This window comes from Taeniopygia guttata, chromosome 31 (genome assembly GCF_048771995.1).
Source record: "Taeniopygia guttata chromosome 31, bTaeGut7.mat, whole genome shotgun sequence".
In the NCBI taxonomy this organism is placed as follows: Eukaryota; Metazoa; Chordata; class Aves; order Passeriformes; family Estrildidae; genus Taeniopygia; species Taeniopygia guttata.
The window spans coordinates 538831-561201 of NC_133056.1; the positions used below are offsets into that span (position 1 = coordinate 538831).

At 58.2% G+C, this 22371-nt stretch overlaps 2 protein-coding genes across 4 annotated transcripts; one reads left to right on the forward strand and one right to left on the reverse strand.

The window, feature by feature from the left end:
* Nucleotides 1-1858: 1858 nt before the first annotated feature.
* Nucleotides 1859-7031, reverse strand: SSR4 (signal sequence receptor subunit 4). Its single transcript, XM_041712107.2, has 6 exons — nucleotides 6879-7031; nucleotides 4921-5039; nucleotides 4774-4848; nucleotides 4104-4193; nucleotides 2955-3020; nucleotides 1859-2089 (listed from the first exon to the last, which is right to left on the reverse strand). Exons 1-6 carry the CDS (start codon nucleotides 6937-6939, stop codon nucleotides 1985-1987), a joined length of 516 nt encoding a protein of 171 aa, XP_041568041.1. The 5' UTR covers nucleotides 6940-7031; the 3' UTR covers nucleotides 1859-1984.
* Nucleotides 7032-7302: 271 nt separating this feature from the next.
* On the forward strand, nucleotides 7303-22096 carry IDH3G (isocitrate dehydrogenase (NAD(+)) 3 non-catalytic subunit gamma). 3 transcript variants are annotated; one of them, XM_072920404.1, is made up of 14 exons: nucleotides 7303-7666; nucleotides 8289-8345; nucleotides 8502-8513; nucleotides 9641-9738; nucleotides 11424-11536; nucleotides 12266-12326; nucleotides 12907-13039; nucleotides 14816-14949; nucleotides 16305-16407; nucleotides 19288-19434; nucleotides 20573-20667; nucleotides 21446-21506; nucleotides 21609-21696; nucleotides 21909-22096. In XM_072920404.1, the coding sequence occupies exons 1-13, from the start codon at nucleotides 7604-7606 to the stop codon at nucleotides 21687-21689; spliced, it is 1158 nt and encodes a 385-aa protein (XP_072776505.1). In that variant the 5' UTR covers nucleotides 7303-7603; the 3' UTR covers nucleotides 21690-21696; nucleotides 21909-22096. The 3 variants fall into 3 exon arrangements, with proteins under 3 accessions (XP_072776505.1, XP_072776504.1, XP_072776506.1); XM_072920403.1 differs by having other exon boundaries at nucleotides 21609-21714; nucleotides 21780-21971; XM_072920405.1 differs by lacking the exons at nucleotides 8502-8513; nucleotides 21909-22096 and having other exon boundaries at nucleotides 7305-7666; nucleotides 21609-21735.
* Nucleotides 22097-22371: the final 275 nt, after the last annotated feature.

The window sequence follows — 22371 nt, forward strand, 5'->3', positions numbered from 1 at the left end:
GATTTAGGGGGGAATGACCCCCGAGGGGGGTTTGGGGTTCCCGATTTGGGGGCGAGACCCCCGAGGGGAGATCTGGGGTCTGGATTTGGGGGTGAGACCCCAATTTGGGGGGGGGGAAGGGACCTCCAAGGGGGGGTTTTGGGGGGTGAGACCCCCAATTTAAGGGGGAAAGACCCCCAAAGGTCCCCCCAGGGGTTTTGGGGTCCCCATTTTGGGGTGAGACCCCCGGTTTAGGGGACCAAGGGACCCCCCCAAACCCCCCCATGGGGTTTTGGGGTCTGGATTTGGGGAGGGGGAGAGAAACCCCCAAATGTTTGAGACCCCCCCCAAATACCCGGGACCACCCCCCAAAAATTATTGGGGTCACCTTAGAGAGGGGAAACCCAAAAGTTCCCCAAAATTCCTGGAAAATTTCCCCCCCCCCAAAAAACCCCCCCGGGACCCCCCCAAACCACACCCACCTCGCGGTGACGTCACCGAGGGGCGGCTCTGACGTCATCAGGGCAGGGAAGCTCCAAAGCGGCGGAAAATCCCCCAAAATTTGGGGGGAATTTGGGGACGGACGCCCCCTCCGGACCCCAAATTTGGGGGGACACTTATTGGGGTACGGGGGGGGATTTGGGGACCCCCCCCCAGAACAAATCAACCCCAAACCCCCCCAAAATTTGGGATTTTTGGGGTCTCTGTTCTTGCCCCACCCCCCAAATTTGGGATTTTGGGGTCTCTGTTCTTGCCCCACCCCCCAAATTTGGGATTTTGGGGTTTCTGTTCTTGCCCCACCCCCCAAATTTGGGATTTTGGGGTCTCTGCTCTTACCCTAATCCCAAAATTTGGGATTTTTGGGGTCTCTGTTCTTGCCCCACCCCCCAAATTTGGGATTTTTGGGTCTCTGCTCTTGCCCTAATCCCCAAATTTGGGATTTTGGGGTCTCTGCTCTTGCCCCACCCCCCAAATTTGGGATTTTGGGGTCTCTGCTCTTGCCCCACCCCCCAAATTTGGGATTTTGGGGTCTCTGCTCTTGCCCCACCCCCCAAATTTGGGGGTCACCCCCGGATTCCCTTTTGGGGTGGGGGAATTTGGGGTGAGGGGGGATTTTAGGGGGGCTGGGGGGGGGTTGAGGTTTTTTGGGGTTTTTTGGGGGGTTTTATGGGGGTTCGGCTGTTTTTGGGGTGGTTTTGGTGGTTTTTTTGGGGGTGGGGAGGTTTTGGATGTTTTTTGGAGTTTTTTTGGGGGGTTTTTGGGGTTGTTTTCAAATGGGTTTTTTTGGTGTAGGACAGAAGAGTTTGGGGGTGTTTTTTGGGGTTTTTTTAGGGTTTTTTGGGGGGATAGGAGGTTTTTGGGATTTTTTTTTTTTTTGTGTAGGACAGGAGGAGTTTGGGGGTGTTTTTTGGGGTTTTTTTAGGGTTTTTTGGGGGGATAGGAGGTTTTTGGGAGGGTTTTTTTTTTGTGTAAGACAGGAGGAGTTTGGGGGTGTTTTTTGGAGGTTTTTTAGGGTTTTTCGGGGGGTGGGTTGGTTTTTGGGGTTGTTTTGGGACAAGTTTTTATTTTGCTGTAGGACAGGAGCAGTTTGGGGATTTTTTTGGGGGGTTTTTTAAGGTTTTTTTGGGGGGATAGGAGAGTTTTGGGGATTTTTTGTTTTTCTGTATAGGACAAAAAGCGTTTAGGGGCGTTTTTGGTTTTTTATTGGGGTTTTTTGGGGGTGGATGGGTTTTTGGGGTTGTTTTGGGATGGGTTTTTTTGCTGTAAGACAGGAGGAGTTTGGGGGTGTTTTTTGGGGTTTTTTTAGGGTTTTTTGGGGGGGATAGGTAGATTTTTGGGATGAGTTGTTTCTGCTGTAGAACAGAAGAGATTTGGGGCGTTTTTTGTTTTTTAATAGGGTTTATTGGGGTTATGAGTTTGTTTTTGGGGTTATTTTGGGATGTATTATTTGTGCTGTAGAACACAACAGGTTTGGGGTTGTTTTTTGGGGTGTTTTTAGGGTTTTTTAGGCCTGGATGCTGCTCTTGGTGCTGAAGGCCAGGTAATAAACCACGAGCCCGATGGCAGCCGCCACCACCTCCGTGGACACCCAGGGCCCGTTCCAGGCCCCCTGTGAGGAATTTGGGGTCACCAGAGCACCCCAAAACCCCCCCCGGGACCCCCCAAAATCCCCAAACCCCGCAGGGCTCTGGAGCTCCCCAAAATCCCACCTGCAGATGGGAAATTCCCAAATTTCAGCCCAAAAAAAAGCAAATCCTAAAGGCCCCGGGATGGATTCGAAAGGTTTGGGACACCCCAAAAATCCTGGAACCCCCCCAAAAATCCTGGAATACCCCAAAAATCCAGAGGGACCCCCCAAATCCCAATGGGATCCCCCAAAAATCCTGGAATACCCCAAAAATCCCAGTGGCACCCCCAAATCTATTGGACTATCCCAAAAAATCCCAGTTTAATCCTGGAAATCCCAAAAAATCTTGGTGCTATCACCCCAAAATCCTCCCAGTGTCACCCCTTTAATCATTTTGGGGGAACCCCAAAATTCTAATGTGACGACCCCAATAAAACGGGGGCACCCCAAAAATCCCAGTGGGATCCCCTAAAAATCCTGGGATGCCCCAAATCTTAGTGGGACACCCCAAAAAACTTTGGGTTGTGCCAAATTCCCGCTGTCACCCCCATAAAAATACCTGTGGGACACCCCAAAAACCTGAGGCACCCCAAAATCTCAATGTCACCCCCCTAAAAAACCTCCTGGGACCCCCCAAAATCCCCCTGGCCCCCCAAAAATCCTTAAGCCACCCCTAACTCGCCTCTCACTGCCACCACCCCCACCCAGGACCCTTCAACAGCCCCAAATCCCCTCAAATTCCCCCCAAAACCCCACAGGGCCCCTCCAGCCCCCCCAAAGTCGGTGGGGGATCCCCCAAACCCCCCGAAATTTGGGAGGGTCCCCCAAAACCCCCCCCCAAACCCACCCTGTGGTCGACGTTGACGGTGAAGAGCGGCCGGATCCGCGAGACGTCCTCGTTGTTCCGCTGGGCCTGGGGGCAGGGCTCGATTTTGGGGTCCCCCTCGGTTTTGGGGCTCAATTTGGGGTCCCCCCTCCTTTCTTGGACTCATTTTGGGGTCCCCCCTCCTTTCTTGGACTCAATTTGGGGTGCCCCTCGGTTTTGGGGTTCAATTTGGGGTCCCCCCTCCTTTCTTGGACTCAATTTGGGGTGCCCTTCAGTTTTGGGGTTCAATTTGGGGTCCCCCCTCCTTTCTTGGACTCAATTTGGGGTGCCCTTCTCATTTTTGGGGCTCAGTTTGGGGTCCCCTCCTTATTTTGGGGTGCTGGACGTGCTGCCTCTCATTTTTGGGGCTGAATTTGGGGTTCCCTGCTCATTTTTGGAGTTGAATTTTAGGGTCCCCTTTGGTTTTGGGGTTCTGGCTGTGCCCCCACTAAATTTTGGGTCTGAATTTAGGGTTTCCTCCTCAATTTTGGGGTTGAATCTGGGTTTTCCTCCTCAATTTTGGGGCAGAATTTGGGTTTTCCTCCTCATTTTGGGGCTAAATTTGGGGTTCCTCCACAATTTTGGGGCTGAATTTCGGTTTTCTCCTCTATTTTGGGCTGAATCTGGGTTTCCTCCTCGATTTTGGGTCTAAATTTGGGCTTTCTCCTCAACTTTGGGGCTGAATTTCAGTTTCCTCCTCGATTTTGGGTCTAAATTTGGGCTTTCTCCTCAACTTCGGGGCTGAATTTTGATTTTCACCTCAACTTTGGGGCTGAATTTGGGGTAGCCTTCTCAACTTTGGGGCTAAATTTCAGTTTCCTCCTCGATTTTGGGTCTAAATTTGGGCTTTCTCCTCAAATTTGGGGCTGAATTTGGGTTTCCTCCTCAATTTTGGAGCTGAATTTCAGTTTCTGCTTCAATTTCAGGACTGAATTTGTGTTTTTCTCCTCAATTTTTGGGCCGAATCTGGGTTTTCTCCTCAACTTTGGGGCTGAGTTTGGGTTTTCCTCCTCGATTTTGGGGCTGAATTTGGGGTGCTGGGTGTCTCCTGCTTGGCTTCAGGGGGGAGGGGAAATCGGGGGGAATTTTGGGGGTCCCGGGAGCCCCCCAGATTTGGGGAGGGGTCCCCACCTTGCGCAGGGCGCTGTAGGACTCCTCGTCGAAGAACTTCACCTCGTAGGTGCCCGAGTGGGCCTGGCGGTGCTCCAGGCTCCAGGACACCTGCGGGGATTTGGGGGGGCTCTGGGACCACCAGGACCCCTCCCCAAATTCACCCCCGAGCCCCAGAGCCCCCCCAAGCTCACCTGAGATCCCCAAAACTCACCTGAGGCCCTCAAAACAACCCCCAAACTCACCTGAGATCCCCCAAAACAACCCCCAAACTCACCTGAGATCCCTCAAAACAACCCCCAAACTCACCTGAGGCCCCCTAAAACAACCCCCAAACTCACCTGAGCCCCCCAAACGCACCTGAGCCACTCCAAAACAACCCCCAGCCTCACCTGAGCCCCCCAAAAATCCCTCCAGGTCCTCCCTACTCACTTGAGCCCCCCAAATACCCCCCCAGGACCCCCCACCCCCCACACCTGAACCCCTCAAAACCCCCCCAGGGACCCCTCACTCACCTGAGCCCCCCAAATACCCACCCAGGGATCCCCCCAGGAACCAGCCCCACACCCAAACCCCCCCAAATACCCACCCAGGTACTCCCCACTCCCCTGAACCCCCCAAAACCCCCCCCAGGAACCACCCCCACCCTCACCTGAGCCCCCCAAAACCCCCCCAAACCCCCTGGGCTCACCTGGTACCTGCCCACGTCCTGCCCCCGGGTCACCGGGAACTGCTTCCCATTGACATCCGCGTACAGAGCCACGTTCTGCAGGGGAGGGGCGCTCAGGGGGGGATATTTTGGGGGTCCCTCCCCCCCCCCAGCCCGCGGGGGTCCCACCTGGGCGCCGTTCTTGCAGACCAGGGAGATCTCCACCACGAACACGCTCTCGGAGGCGATGACGGCGTCCGACGTGGTGTAGTAGGAGGGGGCGATGGTGGGCTCGGGGCACGGCTCGCCTGGGGAGGGGGGCTCAGCTGGGGAGGGGGCTCACCTGGGGAACCCCCCCACCCCACCCCAGGGACCCCCAGAGCCCGCAGTGCCTCGGGACCCCCATTAAAACACCCCCCCAAAGATGTCCCAGAGCACCCACAGACCCCCACCCCACCCCAGGAACCCCCACCCCACCCCAGGGACCCCAACACAGGGACCCCCATTCCACCCCAGGGACCCTGGCGCCTCGGGACCCCCATTAAAACACCCCCTAAAGCTGTCCCAGAGCACACACGGACCCCCACTCACTTGAGCCCCCCCCAAGCAGCCCCCCCCGTGGGACCCCCAATCCTTCCCCTTGTGGAATCCCCTCATGAGACCCCCAATATCCCCTCATGGGACCCCAATCCCCCCCCATGGGACCCCAATCCTTCCCCTCATGGAATTCCCGATCCCCTCATAGGACCCCCGGTTTCCTCATGGGACCCCCAATCCCTCCCCTTGTGGAATCCCCTCATGGAATCCCCAGTCCCCTCATGGGACCCCCAATATCCCCTCATGGGACCCCCAATATCCCCTCATGGGACCCCAAACCTTCCCCTCATGGGACCCCCGATCCTTCCCCTCATGAAACTCCCTCATGGAATCCCCGATCCTTTCCCTCACGGGACCCCCCCCAAACTTTCCCCTCATGGAATCCCCAGTCCCCTCATGGGACCCCCGATATCCCCTCATGGGACCCCCGATATCCCCTCACGGAACCGCCGATATCCCCTCACGGAACCGCCGCTCCTTCCCCTCACGGAACCCCCAATATCCCCTCACGGGACCCCCGATATCCCCTCACGGGACCCCCGATATCCCCTCACGGCACCGCCGATATCCCCTCACGGAACCGCCGATATCCCCTCACGGAACCGCCGATATCCCCTCACGGCAGCCCCGATATCCCCTCACGGCACCCCCGATATCCCCTCACGGAACCCCCGATATCCCCTCACGGAACTCGCGCTCCTTCCCCTCACGGAACCGCCGATATCCCCTCACGGAACCCCCGATATCCCCTCACGGAACCGCCGATATCCCCTCAGGGAACCGCCGATATCCCCTCACGGAACCGCCGATATTCCCCCTCGGCACCGCCGATATCCCCTCACGGAACCGCCGATATCCCCTCACGGAACCGCCGATATCCCCTCACGGAACCGCCGAAATCCCCTCACGGAACCGCCGATATTCCCCCTCGGCACCGCCGATATCCCCTCACGGAACCGCCGATATCCCCTCACGGAACCGCCGATATCCCCTCACGGAACCGCCGATATCCCCTCACGGAACCCCCGATATCCCCTCACGGAACCGCCGATATCCCCTCATGGAACCCCCGATATCCCCTCACGGAACCCCCGATATCCCCTCACGGAACCCGCGCTCCTTCCCCTCACGGCACCCCCGATATCCCCTCACGGCTCCCCCGATATCCCCTCACGGAACCGCCGATATCCCCTCACGGCACCGCCGATATCCCCTCACGGAACCTCCGATATTCCCTCACGGCACCCCCGATATCCCCTCACGGAACTCCCGATATCCCCTCACGGAACCGCCGATATCCCCTCACGGAACCGCCGCTCTTTCCCCTCACGGAACCGCCGCTCTTTCCCCTCACGGAACCGCCGATATCCCCTCACGGAACCCCCGATATCCCCTCACAGCCCTCAGAGCCCACAACCCCGCCAGGACCCGAGCGCGGCGGGACCCGCTGGGCGCTCACAGCCCGCAGGACCCGCCAGAACCCTCAGCACGGCCGGGTTCTCCTCACAAGTTCCCGTTCCCCCTCAGGACACGGCGCTTTTGGCCCCTACCCGCGGCCCCGGCCGCCGCCAGCAGCAGCAGCAGCAGCGGGAGCGCCCCGGCGCCCGCCATGACCGCCCGCGCGCCCGACCGCAGGCCCCGCCCCCGCCAGAAGCAGCCAATCACCGCCGGCAGCGCCTGCGCGCTCGCCAATCAGAACGCGGCGGGCGGGCACCCGCGCGCCCTCTGACCAATGAGGAGCGAGCGCACCGCCCGGCCCGCGCGCGACGTGGCTCGCGGAGGAGGCGGAGGCGGGGCCAAGAGGGGCGGGGGCGTGGCTAAGACAGGGCGGGGGTGGGACCATGTGCTGCGCATGCGCAATGCGGCGCACGGGCGGGTAAAATGGCGGCCGGCCCGCCTGTGGTGAGGAAGGCGGGGCCACGGCCGCGCCCCGGCGCATGCGCGGTCTCCACGTCGCCATAGCGACGGCGGAGGGGCGGCGGTCGCCGCAGCCGTCCCCGCCCGTTGTCAATTGGCGTTTGGTTCTTTCGCCCTCAAACGGAAGCGCGGATCGGGACCGGGCTCCGCGCTCGGTGCCGCCGTTCCGGGACTTTCCGCCTTTCCCGCCGTGAGGCCTCACCCAGCGCCGCTCCCAGGCACAAAATGGCCGCCGCAGCGTGAGGGCGTGAGAGCGCGCGGGGCGGACACTCTCGCGAGATTTCGAGCTTATCGCCCTATCTCCTGGCGTGGGCGGCGCCGAGATCTCGCGAGAGCTCGTGCCGCCGGGAGGAGCATCATGGCGGCGGCGTTGACGGCCGTGCAACGGAGGGTGATGCGGGCCGCGCTACGGCCGCGCGCGGTGAGTGACCAATCAGAACCCGATCCGCCGTCTACCGGGCCCCACCCCTGCCGGTTCCCGCCCGTTCCCGCCCGTTCCCGCCGGTTTCCGCCCGTTCCCGCCGGTTCCCGCCGCACCAGCGGTTTCTGATTGGCTGGAGCGCCGGCGGGGGCCGGGCGGCCGCCGGGAGGGGCGGGACCTGGAAGCGGCGGACCGAATTCTGATTGGCTACCCTGGGGGTGTGAAGCTGCTTCTCGAGTGCTGATTGGCTGGGACTCGCAGGGCGGGTGGGAGGAGCAGCGCTCCGCGTTGTGATTGGCTGATATTTCTGGGAGGGGCGGTGCTTGGGACTGAACCATTGAGGGGTGATAAAGGGGGGGGCGGGCGTGGCCAAAGGGGCCCGGGGGGGGTTTTGGGGGTGTCTGGGGGGGTTTCGGGGGGTCCCGGGGGGGGAATTCCCTCAGGAAAATCCTCGGGACTCCCCCAAACCTCCCCCATGCGAAGTTTAATTAGAATTTTTTAATTAACGAGGCGTTTCTGGAGCGGGCTTGAACCACTGTGGGGCGGGGGGGGGGTCTCAACCCTTTTTGGGGAGTTTTGGGTCTTTTTGGGGTCCCCCAATTTCGGGACCCCTCCCTTGCAGGTGTGGCTGCCTCAGGCCGGGATTTCCCACGCGGCTGAAAAGCTCCACCTCCCCCCAGTAAGTGCCACGCCCCCCCAAAAAACCCAACCCCCCCAAAAATCCCCCCCCCCCCCCCAAAATCCCAACCCCCCAAATTTTGGGGTGGGGGGAATTTTTTGGGGAGAGGGTCCCCATTTTTGTCACCAATTTTTCCATTTTCTCCCCCTCCCACAGCAACGCAGCATCGTGAGTACCCCAAAAATCCCCGGGGGGGCCCCAAAAATCTCCTGGGGTGCCAAAAAAAAATCCCCTGGGGGGGTCCCAAAATCCCCTGGGGGGGTCCCAAAATCCCCTGGGGGGGTCCCAAAAACACAGTTTCCAAAAATAATGGGGAGGGGGAAAACCCAGAATTTGGGGGGCCCAAAAATTCCCTGGGGGGGCCCAAAATCCCCTGGGGGGGGGTCCCAAAAACACAGGAGGACCCCAAAAATAATGGGGAGAGGGAAAAGCAGAATTTGGGGGCACAAAAATTCCCTGGGGGGGCCCAAATCACCTGGGGGGGGGGTCCCAAAAACACAATTTCCAAAAATAATGGGGAGGGGGAAAACCCAGAATTTGGGGGGCACAAAAATTCCCTGGGGGGTCCCAAAAATTCCCTGGGGGGGTCCCAAAATCCCCTGGGGGGGTCCCAAAAACACAGGAGGACCCCAAAAATAATGGGGAGAGGGAAAAGCAGAATTTGGGGGGCCCAAAAATTCCCTGGGGGGGTCCCAAAATCCCCTGGGGGGGGGTCCCAAAAACACAGGAGGACCCCAAAAATAATGGGGAGGGGGAAAACCCAGAATTTGGGGTCCCAAAAATTCCCTGGGGGGTCCCAAAATCCCCTGGGGGGGGTCCCAAAAACACAGGAGGACCCCAAAAATAATGGGGAGAGGGAAGAGCAGAATTTGGGGTCCCAAAATCCCCTGGGGGGGTCCCAAAATCCCCTGGGGGGGTCCCAAAAACACAGGAGGACCCCAAAAATAATGGGGAGAGGGAAAACGCAGAATTTGGGGGCACAAAAATTCCCTGGGGGGACCCAAATCTCCTGGGGGCACCCCAAAAAGAGGGGGGGGGGGGTCCAAAAATCACTGGGGGGGGTCCCAAAAAGGTCCTGGGGGGCCCAAAAATCACCAGGGGGGGTCCCCAAAATCACTGGGGGGGGTCCCAAAACCCACCAGGATTGGGGAAATGGGGGAGGGGGGGAGAAAAGGGGGGGAGGGGAGGGGCTGGGGGGGGAGGGGACCCCCGGGAGGGGCCCGGGGGGGGGAGGGGACCCCCGGGAGGGGCTGGGGGGGGAGGGGACCCCCCCAAATTGGGGTGTCCCCCCCCAGCCCCCCCCCGCCAAGTACGGCGGGCGGCACACGGTGACGCTGATCCCCGGGGACGGCATCGGGCCCGAGCTGATGCTGCACGTCAAGGAGGTGTTCCGGTGAGGCCCCGCATGCAAATGAGCCGGGAGGCGCCTAATTAGTTCGTTAAGTATGGAAATGAGGCGGTGGAGTTGGGAGTTAACGGCCGAAATTGGGATGGAGCCGGAAAAAAATGGGAGTTAAACGTGGGGATGGAGTCTAAGAGGGAGGAATGGATCCTAAAATATGCAAATGAGGCAAGGAAAATTTAATTAGGTCGTTAAGTGTTGAAATGAAGCGGTGGAGGTGGGAATTAACTCCTAAAATTGGAAATAAACCCACAAAAGTGGGAGTTAAGGGTGGGGATGGAGCCCCAGGAATTGGGGAATGGAGCCTGAAATGGAGGAATTGATCCTAAAATATGCAAATGAGGCAAGGAAAATTTAATTGGTTCGTTAAGTATTGAAATGAAGCGGTGGAGTTGGGGATTAACCCCTAAAATTGGAAATAAACCCACAGAAATGGGAGTTAAGGGGGGGGATGGAGCCCAAAATGGAGGAGTCGACCCTAAAATATGCAAATGAGGTGGGTAATTAATTCATAAAGTGTTGAAATTAATCAGTGGAGTTGGGAATTAACACCCAAAATTGAAATGGAGCCACAAAAATGGGAGTTAAGGGTGGGGATGGAGTCCCGAGAATTGGGGATGGAGTCTAAGAGGGAGGAATGGATCCTAAAATATGCAAATGAGGCAAGGAAAATGTAATTAGTTCGTTAAGTATTGAAATGAAGCGGTGGAGTTGGGAATTAACTCCTAAAAGTGGAAATAAACCCACAAAAATGGGAGTGAAGGGTGGGAATGGAGCCCCAGGAATTGGGGAGTGGAGCCCAAAATGGAGGAGTCGACCCTAAAATATGCAAATGAGGTGGGTAATTAATTCATAAAGTGTTGAAATTAGTCAGTGGAGTTGGGAATTAACTCCTAAAATTGGAAATAAACCCCCAAAAATGGGAGTTAAGGGTGGGAATGGAGCCCAAAATGGAGGAGTCGACCCTAAAACATGCAAATGAGGCACGGAAAAATTGCAATTAAGCCTTGAAATATGTGAATGAGTTGGCAAAATTGGGAATTTGGTGCCATTTGGTGCCATTTTTGTATTATTTGGTGCCATTTGGCACCATTTTTCTACAATTTTGGTGCCATTTGGTGCCATTTGGTCCCATTTTGGTGCCATTTGATGCCATTTTTGTACCATTTAAAGCGATTTTTGTACCATTTGGTGCCATTTTTGTCCCGTTTGGTGCCGGTTTTGTATTATTTGGTGCCATTTGGCACCACTTTTCTACAATTCTGGTGCCATTTGGTGCCATTTGATGCCATTTTGGTGCCATTTTGGTCTGTTTTGTTGCTGTTTGGTGCCATTTGATGCCATTTTTGTACCATTTAATGTGATTTTTGTCCCGTTTGGTGCCGTTTTGGTGCCATTTTTGTCCCGTTTGGTGCCATTTTTTACCGTTTGTTGCCGTTTTTGTCCCGGTGGTGCCATTTTGTGCCATTTGATGCCATTTTTGTACCGTTTAATGTGATTTTTATACCGTTTGGTGCCGTTTTGGTGCCGTTTTTGTCCCGTTTGGTGCCGTTTTTGTCCCATTTGGTGCCGTTTTTGTCCCGTCGGTGCCGTTTTTGTCCCGTTTGGTGCCGTTTTGATGCCATTTTTTACTGTTTGGTGCCGTTTTTGTCCCGTCGGTGCCGCCTGTGCCGCAGCCACGCCTGTGTCCCCGTGGATTTCGAGGAGGTTCGGGTGAGTTCGGAGGCGCCCGAGGAGGACGTGCAGAACGCGATCACGGCCATCCGGCGCAACGGCGTCGCGCTCAAGGGTGGGTGGTGCCCAAATCCCCAAATCCCGGCCCAGACCCCCAAATCCCAGCCCAAAACCCCAAAGCTGAGCCCAAAACTCAGCCCAAATCCCCAAAACCCGGCCCAGACCCCCAAAACTCAGCCCAAATCCCCAAATCGCGGCCCAGACCCCCAAATCCCGTCCCAGACCCCCAAATCCCAGACCAGATCCCCTAAACCCGGCCCAAATCCCCAAAACTCAGCCCAAAACCCCAAATCCTGGCCCAGACCCCCAAATCCCAGCCCAGACCCCCAAATCCCAGCTCAAACCCCCAAAAACTCAGCCAAAATCCCTAAATTCAGCCCAAATCCCCAAACCCAGCCCAAAACCCCAAATCCCGGCACAAATCCCCAAAAACTCAGCCCAAATTCCCGAAACTCAGCCCAAATCCCCAAAAACTGCCCAAATCCCCTAAACCCGGCCCAAATCCCCAAAACTCAGCCCAATTCCCCAAAAACTCAGCCCAAATCCCAAAGCCGAGCCCAAATTCCCCAAAGCTGATCCTAAAGCCCCAAATCTGATCCCAAATCCCTAAAATCTGTTCAAAATCCCCAAAATCTGATCCAAAATCTCCCCCAAATCCCCTAAAATCCCCCAAATCACCAAAATCTCCCCCAAAATCCCCCCCAAATCGCCAAAATCTCCCCCCAAAACCCCCCCAAATCCCCAAATTCTCCCTGGTCCCCGCCCTGACCCCGTTTTCCCCCAGGGAACATCGAGACCAACCACAACCTCCCCCCCAGCCACAAATCCCGCAACAACCTCATCAGGTGGGCGCTGCTTCGGGGCTGATTTGCATATTTTGGGCTCTGATTTGCATATTCTGCGAGCTGCTTTGCATGTCTTGGGGATTCATTTATAAATTTTGGGGGTTTCTTGCAGGTCTTGGGGGTTAAATTCCATTTTGGGGGACGTTTGCATGTTTTGGGGTTCATTTGCATATTTGGGATTTCAATTTGCATGTTTTGGGGTTCGTTTGCATATTTGGGATTTCAATTTGCATTTTTGGGGTTCATTTGCATATTTGGGACTTCAATTTGCATTTTTGGGGTTCATTTGCCTGGTTTGGCTGTTCATTTGCACATTTGGGGGGTTCATTTGCATGCTTTGGGTTTGATTTCCATGTTTGGGGGTTAATTTCCATATTTAGGGTTAATTTCCCAATTTTGGGGGTTCATTGAGACATTTTGGGGGTTAATTTGCATTTTTGTGGTGTTAATTTGAATATTTTGTGGGCTCATCACGCGTTTTAAGGTTTTGTTTACACCTTTGTGGATTCGCTTAGATATTTTGGTGGTTGATTTGCATATTTTGGAAGCTAATTTGCATATTTTTGGGGGGGTCTGCCAGGACCAGCCTGGATCTCTACGCCAACGTGATTCACTGCCGGAGCCTCCCCGGGGTGGAGACGCGGCACCGCGACATCGACATCCTCATTGTCAGGGAGAACACCGAGGGCGAGTACAGCTCCCTGGAGCACGAGGTGCGCCCCAAAAACACCCCAAAAATACCCCAAAAACATCCCAAAAATATCCCCAAAAGCATCCCAAAAATACCCCCAAAAATCCGAAAATATACCCAAAAAATACCCCAAAACATCCTCATCGTCAGGGAGAGCACCGAGGGCGAGTACAGCTCCCTGGAGCACGAGGTGCGCCCCAAAAACAGCCAAAAACACCCCAAAAAATACCCCAAAAATACCCCAAAAATATCCCCAAAAGCATCCCAAAAATACCCCCAAAAACACCCAAAATATACCCCAAAAATACCAAAATATACCCCAAAAATACCCCAAAACATCCTCATCGTCAGGGAGAACACCGAGGGCGAGTACAGCTCCCTGGAGCACGAGGTGCGCCCCAAAAACACCCAAAAACACCCCAAAAAATGCTCCAAAAACACCCCAAAAACCCCTGAAAAAACATCCCAAAAATACCCCCCAAAATCCCAAAATATACCCCAAAAATACCCCAAAACATCCTCATCGTCAGGGAGAACACCGAGGGCGAGTACAGCTCCCTGGAGCACGAGGTGCGCCCCAAAACACCCCAAAAATACCCCAAAACCAGCCAAAAACACCCCAAAAAATACCCCAAATACACCCCAAAAACAGCCAAAAAACCCCTGAAAAAACATACCAAAAATACCCCCAAAAATCCCAAAATATACCCCAAAAATACCCCAAAACATCCTCATCGTCAGGGAGAACACCAAGGGCGAGTACAGCTCCCTGGAGCACGAGGTGTGCCCCAAAAATGCCCAAAAACACCCAAAAAATACCCCCAAAACACCCCAAAAATATCCCCAAAAACAGCCAAAAAATACCCCAAAAACAGCCAAAAAAATGCCCCCAAAACAACCCAAAATATACCCCAAAAATACCCCAAAACGTTCTCATCGTCAGGGAGAACACCGAGGGCGAGTACAGCTCCCTGGAGCACAAGGTGTGCCCCAAAATACCCCAAAAACACCCCAAAAAATACCCCAAAAACAGCCAAAAAATATCCCCAAAAACATCCCAAAAATACCCCCAAAAATCCCAAAATATACCTCAAAAATACCCCAAAATATACAGAAAAAAAAAATCCCAAAACTATTCCAAAACCATCCCAAATCACCCCAAAACCCACTCTGGACGGGGATGCCACGCCCGTGCCACACCCCTGGGCTGGTGCCACGCCCCTGCCACACCCTATTGGTGATGCCACGCCCCCCGCCACGCCCTTTTGGTGATGCCACCCCCATGCCACGCCCTATTGGTGATGCCACGCCCTGTTGGTGATGTCACACCCCTGCCAGGCCCCGGGGCTGGTGTCACGCCCCTGCCACGCCCATGAACCATCCTGGGGTGATGCCACACCCATGCCACACCCTATTGTTGATGCCACACCCGTGCCACGCACTATTGGTGGTGCCACACCCATGCCACGCCCATGAACCATTTTGGGGTGATGCCATGCCCATGCCACACCTGATTTGTGGTACCACGCCCCTGTCACGCCCCCGCCCCGCCCCGTGGGCCCCGCCCTGCCCGTGCCACGCCCTGTTGGTGATGTCACACCTGTGCCACACCCTATTGATGATGCCACGCCCGTGCCACACCCTTTTGGTGATGACATGCCCCTGCCACGCCCATGAACCATTTTGGGGTGGCACTGCCCCGCCCGTGCCACGCCCTATTGGTGGTGCCACGCCCCGTGGGTGATGCCACGCCCCTGCCCCGCCCTTGCCACACCTGTGTCCCGCCCGTGTGCCTCAGAGCGTGGCGGGGGTGGTGGAGAGCCTGAAGATCATCACGGCCGGGCGCTCGCGCCGCATCGCCCATTACGCCTTCGGGCTGGCGCGCGCCGCCGCCCGCCGCAGCGTCACCGCCGTGCACAAAGCCAACATCATGTACGGCCCCGCGCGGGGGATGGGGGGGATGGGGGGCATTGGGGGGGTTTTGGGGGGCATTGGGGGTGTTTTGGGGCAATTGAGGGGGTTCTGGTGGGCATTGGTGGGCATTGGGAAGGATTTGGGGGGTCCTGGTGGGCATTGGGGGGGTTTTGGGGGGTATTGGGGGGTGTTGGGGGGGGGGTCCTGGTGGGCACTGGGGGTGTTTTGGGGGCATTGAGGGGGTTCTGGTGGGCACTGGAGAGGGGTTCGGGGGCACTGGGGGGGATTTGGGGAGCATTGAGGGGGTTTTGGGGAGTTTGGGGGGCATTGAGAGGGTGCTGGTGGGCACTGGGAGGGTTTTGGGGGTCATTGGGGGCGTCCTGGTGGGCATTCGGGGGTCCTGGTGGGCACTGGGGGGATTTTGGGGGCATTGGGGGGGTTCTGGGGGGCATTGGGGGGGTTTGGGGGGCACTGGGGGGGTCCTGGTGGGCATTGGGGGGTTCTGGGGGGCATTGGGGGGCATTTGGGGGGGCATTGGGGGGGATTTGGGGGGTCCTGGTGGGCACTGGGGGATTTGGGGGACACTGGGGGAGTTCTGGGGGGCATTGGGGGGTCCTGGTGGGCATTGGGGGGGGTTTGGGGGCTTGGGAGTGCTGGGGGGCACGGGGGGGGATTTGGGGGGGCATTGGGGGGGGTGCTGGGGGGCATTGGGGGGGATTTGGGGGGTTCTGATGGGCACTGGGGGGATTTGGGGGGGCATTGGGGGGTGCTGGGGGGCATTGGAGGGGTTTGGAGGGCACTGGGGGGGTCCTCGTGGGCACTGGGGGAGTTCTGGAGGGCATTGGGGGGGTTTTAAGGGGTCCTGGTGGGGGTTTTGGGGGCATTGAGGGGGTCCTGGTGGGCACTGAGGGGGTTCAGGGGGTCCTGGTGCGGGTTTTGAGGGATTCTTGTAGTCATTGAGGGGGTTTTAGGGGTTCCTTGGGGGTTTGGGGAATTGGGGTGGTCATTGAGGGGGTCTTTTGGGGTCTCACCCCCTTTACCCACCAGGAAATTGGGGGACGGGCTGTTCCTGCAGTTCTGGGGCGTTATTCTGTATTTTTTGGGGGTTATTCTCTATTTTTTGGGGCTCTCACCCCCTTTTTTCCCCAGGAAATCGGGGGACGGGCTGTTCCTGCAGTTCTGGGGGGTTATTCTGTATTTTTGGGGGGTTATTCTGTATTTTTTGGGGGTAATTCTGTATTTTTTGGGGGTAATTCTGTATTTTTCGGGGGTCTCACCCCTTTTACCCCCCAGGAAATTGGGGGACGGGCTGTTCCTGCAGTTCTGGGGGGTTTTTCTGTATTTTTTGGGGGTCTCACCCCTTTTTTCCCCAGGAAATTGGGGGACGGGCTGTTCCTGCAGTGCTGTCAGGAAGTGGCGGCCGAGTACCCCGAGATCACCTTCCGCAGCATGATCGTGGACAACACCACCATGCAGGTGTGCGGCCCCAAAAAACCCCCAAAAACCCCCAAAAACCCCCCCAAACCCCCCCCAAAAACCCCCCAAAACTCCCCAAAACCCCCCCCAAAACCCCCCAAAAGCCCCCCAAACCCCCCAAAACCCCCCAAAACCCCCAAAAACCCTCCAAAAACCCCCCAAAAAACCCCCAAAACCCCCCAAACCCCCCCAAAACTCCCCAAATCCCCCCAAACCCCCCCAAAAACCCCCCAAAAACCCCCCAAAAACCCCCCAAACCCCCCCAAACGCCCCCAAAAACCCCCCAAAACCCCCCAAAAACCTCCCAAAAACCCCCCAAAACCCCCCAAAAACCCCCCAAAAGCCCCCCAAAAACCCCCCAAAACCCCCCAAAATCCCCCAAAAAAATCCTCCAAAACTCCCCAAAATCCCCCCAAAAACCCCCCAAAAGCCCCCAAAAACCCCCCCAAAAGCCCCCCAAAAACCCCCCAAAACCCCCCAAAAACCCCCCAAAACCCCCTCCAAAGCCGCCCCAAAACCCCCCAAAAACCCCCCAAAAACCCCTAAAAACCCCCAAAACCCCCCAAACCCCCCAAAACCCCCCAAACCCCCCCCAAAAACCCCCCAAAATCCCCCCAAAAACCCCCAAACCCCCCCCAAAACCCCCCCAAAACTCCCCAAAAACCCCCCAAACCCCCCAAAACCCCACCAAAAACCCCAAAAAACCCCCAAAAACCCCGAAAAACCCCCTAAAATCCCCCCAAAAAAACCCCAAAAACCTCCCAAAACTCCCCAAAAACCCCCCAAAACCCCCCAAAAACCCCCCAAAACCCCCCAAAAACCCCCCAAAAACCCCCCAAAAGCCCCCCAAAACCCCCCAAAATCCCCCCAAAAACCCCCCCAAAAACCCCCCAAAACCCCCCAAAAATCCCCAAAACCCCCCAAAAATCCCCAAAACCCCCCAACAACCCCCCAAAACCCCCCAAACCCCCCCCAAAAACCCCCCAAAATCCCCCCAAAAACCCCCAAACCCCCCCCAAAACCCCCCCAAAACTCCCCAAAAACCCCCCAAACCCCCCAAAACCCCACCAAAAACCCCAAAAAACCCCCAAAAACCCCGAAAAACCCCCTAAAATCCCCCCAAAAAAACCCCAAAAACCTCCCAAAACTCCCCAAAAACCCCCCAAAACCCCCCAAAACCCCCCAAAAACCCCCCAAAAACCCCCCAAAAGCCCCCCAAAACCCCCCAAAATCCCCCCAAAAACCCCCCCAAAAACCCCCCAAAACCCCCCAAAAATCCCCAAAACCCCCCAAAAATCCCCAAAACCCCCCAACAACCCCCCAAAACCCCCCCAAAACCCCCAAAAACCCCCCAAAACCCCCCCAAAAACCCCCCAAAACCCCCAAAAACCCCCCAAAACCCCCCCAAAAACCCCCCAAAACCCCCAAAAACCCCCCAAAACCCCCCCAAAAACCCCCCAAAACCCCCAAAAACCCCCCAAAACCCCCCAAAACCCCCCCAAAAAAACCCAAAACCTCCCCAAAACCCCCCAAAACCCCCCAAAACCCCCCAAAAACCCCCCAAAACCCCCAAAAACCCCCCAAAAACCCCCCAAAACCCCCCCAAAAACCCCCCAACAACCCCCCAACAACCCCCCAAAAACCCCCAAAAAACCCCCAAAACCCCCCAAAAACCCCCCAAAAACCCCCCAAAAACCCCCCAAAACCCCCCAAAAACCCCCCCAAAATCCCCCAAAACCCCCCCAAAAACCCCCCAAAACCCCCCAAAAAACCCCCAAAAACCCCCCAAAACCCCCCCCAAAACCCCAAAAACCCCCAAAACCCCCCAAAACCCCCCCCAAAACCCCCAAAAAACCCCCAAAAACCCCCCAAAACCCCCCCAAAACCCCCCAAAAAAACCCCAAAAACCCCCCCAAAAACCCCCCAAAACCCCCAAAAACCCCCCCAAACCCCCCCCAAAACCCCCCAAAAACCCCAAAAAACCCCCTAAAATCCCCCAAAAAAAAACCCAAAAACCTCCCAAAACTCCCCAAAACCCCCTAAAACCCCCCCAAACCCCCCCAAAACCTCCCCAAAAACCCCCCAAAACCCCCCAAAAACCCCGAAAAACCCCCCAAAATCCCCCCAAAAACCCCCCAAAAAAACCCCAAAACCCCCCAAAAACCCCCCAAAAGCCCCCAAAACCCCCCAAAACCCCCCAAAAACCCCCCCAAAAACCCCCCGAAAAACCCCCAAACCCCCCCAAAAACCCCCCAAAGACCCCCCCAAAAATCCCCCAAAACCCCCCCCAAAATCCCCCAAAACCCCCCCAAAAACCCCCCCAAAAACCCCCCGAAAAACCCCCAAACCCCCCCCAAAAACCCCCCAAAAACCCCCAAACCCCCCCCAAAAAGCCCCAAAAACCCCCAAAAACCCCCCAAAAATTCCCCAAAAGCCCCCCAAAACCCCCTCCCAGTGCTCCCAGTGCTCCCAGTAACCCCAGTGTGGCCCAGCTGGTGTCCCGGCCGCAGCAGTTTGACGTGATGGTGATGCCGAACCTGTACGGCCACCAAAAACCCCCCAAAACCCCCCCAAAACCCCCCCAAAAACCCCCAAAAACCCCCCAAAACCCCCCCAAAAACCCCCAAAACCCCCCAAAAAAAACCCAAAATCCCCCAAAAACCCCCCAAAACCCCCCCAAAAACCCCCAAAAACCCCCCAAAAACCCCCCAAAAAACCCCAAAAAAAACCCAAACCCCCCCCAAAACCCCCCCAAAACCCCCCCCAAAACCCCCCAAAAGCCCCCCCAAAACCCCCCCAAAAAACCCCAAAATCCCCCAAAACCCCCCAAAAGCCCCTCCCAGTGCTCCCAGTGCTCCCAGTAACCCCAGTATGGCCCAGCTGGTGTCCCGGCCGCAGCAGTTTGACGTGATGGTGATGCCGAACCTCTACGGGAACATCGTCAACAACGTCTGCGCGGGGCTGGTGGGGGGCCCGGGGCTCGTGCCCGGCGCCAACTACGGCCACGACTACGCCGTCTTCGAGACTGTGGGTCTGGGGGGGAGATCGGGGGGTCTGGGGGGGAGATCGGGGGGTCTGGGGGGGAAATCGGGGGGTCTGGAGGGGAAATCGGGGGGTCTGGGGGGGAAATGGGGGGTCCTGGGGGGGAGATTGGGGGGTCTGGGGGGGAATTGGGGGGTCTGGGGGGGTCTGGGGGGGAAATCGGGGGGTCTGGGGGGGTTTGGGGGGGAAATGAGGGGGTCTGGGGGGGAAATCAGGGGGTCTGGGGGGGAAATCGGGGGGTCTGGGGGGAAATCGGGGGGTCTGGAGGGGTCTGGGGGGCAAATGGGGGTCCTGGGGGGGAAATCGGGGGGAAATGGGGGGCTTTGGGGAGGTCTGGGGGGGTTTTGGGGTTGGGGGGGGTTGGGACATAGGGATGGGCACCATTGGGGGTTACTGGGAGCACTGGGAGCACTGGTGGGGGGCCCGGGGCTCGTGCCTGGCGCCAACTACGGCCACGACTACGCCGTCTTCGAGACCGTGGGTCTGGGGGGGAGATTGGGGGGTCTGGGGGGGAGATTGGGGGGTCTGGGGGGGAGATCGGGGGGTCTGGGGGGGAAATTGGGGGGTCTGGGGGGGAAATGGGGGTCCTGGGGGGATTTGGGGGGAAATCGGGGGGTCTGGGGGGGAAATTGGGGTCCTGGGAGGGTCTGGGGGGGAAATCGGGGGGTCTGGAGGGGAAATCGGGGGGTCTGGGGGGAGATTGGGGGGTTTGGGGGGGAAATCGGGGGGTCTGGGGGGGAATTGGGGGTCTGGGGGGGTTTGGGGGGGAAATCAGGGGGTCTGGGGGGGAAATGGGGGGAAATCGGGGGGAAATCGGGGGGTCTGGGGAGAAATTGGGGGGTCTGGGGAGGTTTGGGGGGAAATCAGGGGGTCTGAGGGGGAGATTGGGGGGTCTGGGGGGGAGATCGGGGGGTCCTGGGGGAAAAATGGGGGTCCTGGGGGGAAATCGGGGGGGTTTGGGGGGGTCTGGGACAGGCACCACGGGGTCACTGGGAGCACTGGGGGGTCACTGGGAGCACTGGGGGGGCACTGGGGGGTCATAGGGGGGTCACTGGGGGGTCACTGGGAGCACTGGGGGGTCACTGGGAGCACTGGGGGGGTCTCAGCGGGCGGCGCCCCCCAGGCCACGCGGAACACGGGCAAGAGCATCGCCAACCGCAACATCGCCAACCCCACGGCGGCGCTGCTGGCGGCGTGCATGATGCTGGACCACCTCCGGTGGGCGGGGCTAGCGGGAATGGGAGGGGCTTACCGGGAGGGGGAGGGGCTTACCGGGAAGGGGCGGGGCTAAACGGGAGGGGCGGGGCTAAACGGGAGGGGCGGGGTCACCTGCATGATGCTGGACCACCTCCGGTGGGCGGGGCTGGACGGATGGGCGGGGCTTACCGGAAAGGGGGTGGGGCTTACCGGGAGGAGAAGGGGTTAAACGGGAGGGGGCGGGGTCACCTGCATGATGCTGGACCACCTCCGGTGGGCGGGGCTACCGGGAGGGGCGGGGCTGACGGGAGGGGGAGGGGCTTAGCGGAAGGGGGAGGGGCTTACCGGGAGGGGCTTACCGGGAGGGGCGGGGCTAAACGGGAGGGGTGGGGCTTACCGGGAGGGGGAGGGGCTAAACAGGAGGGGCTAAACGGGAGGGGGCGGGGCTTACCGGGAGGGGCTAAACGGGAGGGGGTGGGGCTTACCGGGAGGGAGGGGCTTGATGGAAAGGGGGCGGGGCTTACCGGGAGTAAGGAGGGGTTTACCGGAAAGGGGGCGGTGCTTACCGGGAGAGGGAGGGGCTTAACGGGAGGGGGAGGGGCTTACCGGGAGAGGGAGGGGCTTACCGGGAGGGGTCCCCAAAAAGGGGATTTTTAAAGGGGTGCGGTTTCCCCAGTGGGAGGGGCTAAGATGGGTGTGGCTGAGGAAGGGGCGTGGCCTCACTGGGCGGATCCCATTGGCGGGGCTGGGTGGGCGTGTCCCGCTGATGTGGGCGTGGCCCCCTTTGCCCCGCCCCCAGGCTGCACGGCCACGCCTCCACCATCCGCCGGGCCGTGTTGGCCTCGCTGGACGACCCCCGGGTAAGCCCCGCCCCCCTCACCTGGCCGAGGGGCGTGGCCACAACATGCAAATGCGGCCACGCCTCCCCCGTGGGCGTGGCGCTGACGTGGCCCCGCCCCCAGACGCACACGCCGGACATCGGGGGCCAGGGCACGACGTCGGGCGCGGTGCAGAGCATCATCGGGCACCTGCCGCGGGGCTGAGCCCCCCAACGGCCCCGGGACCCCCAAAATACCCCCAAAACACCCCCGGGACCTCCAAAACACCCCCAAAATACCCCCAAAACACCCCCAAAATACCCCCGGGACACCCAAAATACCCCCAAAACACCCCCAAAATACCCCCAAAACACCCCCAAAACACCCCCGGGACCCCCAAAACACCCCCGAAACACCCCCAAAATACCCCCGAAATACCCCCGAAACGGCCCCGGGACCCCCAAAACACCCCCAAAATACCCCCAAAACACGCCCAAAATACCCCCAGGACCCCCAAAACACCCCCAGGACCACACAGCTGACACCCCTGCACCCCAAAGCACCCCCAGGACCACGATGCACCGCAAGGGACCCCAACACAGCTCAGGACCACAAAACTGCTCTGGGACCCCCTCCTTGGACCCCAAAACTGCTCTGGGACCCCCTCCTTGGACCCCAAAACTGCTCTGGGACCCCCCCAGCACAGCTCAGGACCACAGGACACTCCACTGTCCCACCAGGACACCCCAAATTCCACCACAGGACCCCAAAAAACACCCCAGGACCACCAGGAGCCCCCCAAACCCTCCACAGGACCACCAGGAGCACCCCAAATTCCACCCCATGACCCCAAATAAACACACCAGGACCACCAGCAGCCCCCCCACAGGACCACTGGGAGCCCCCC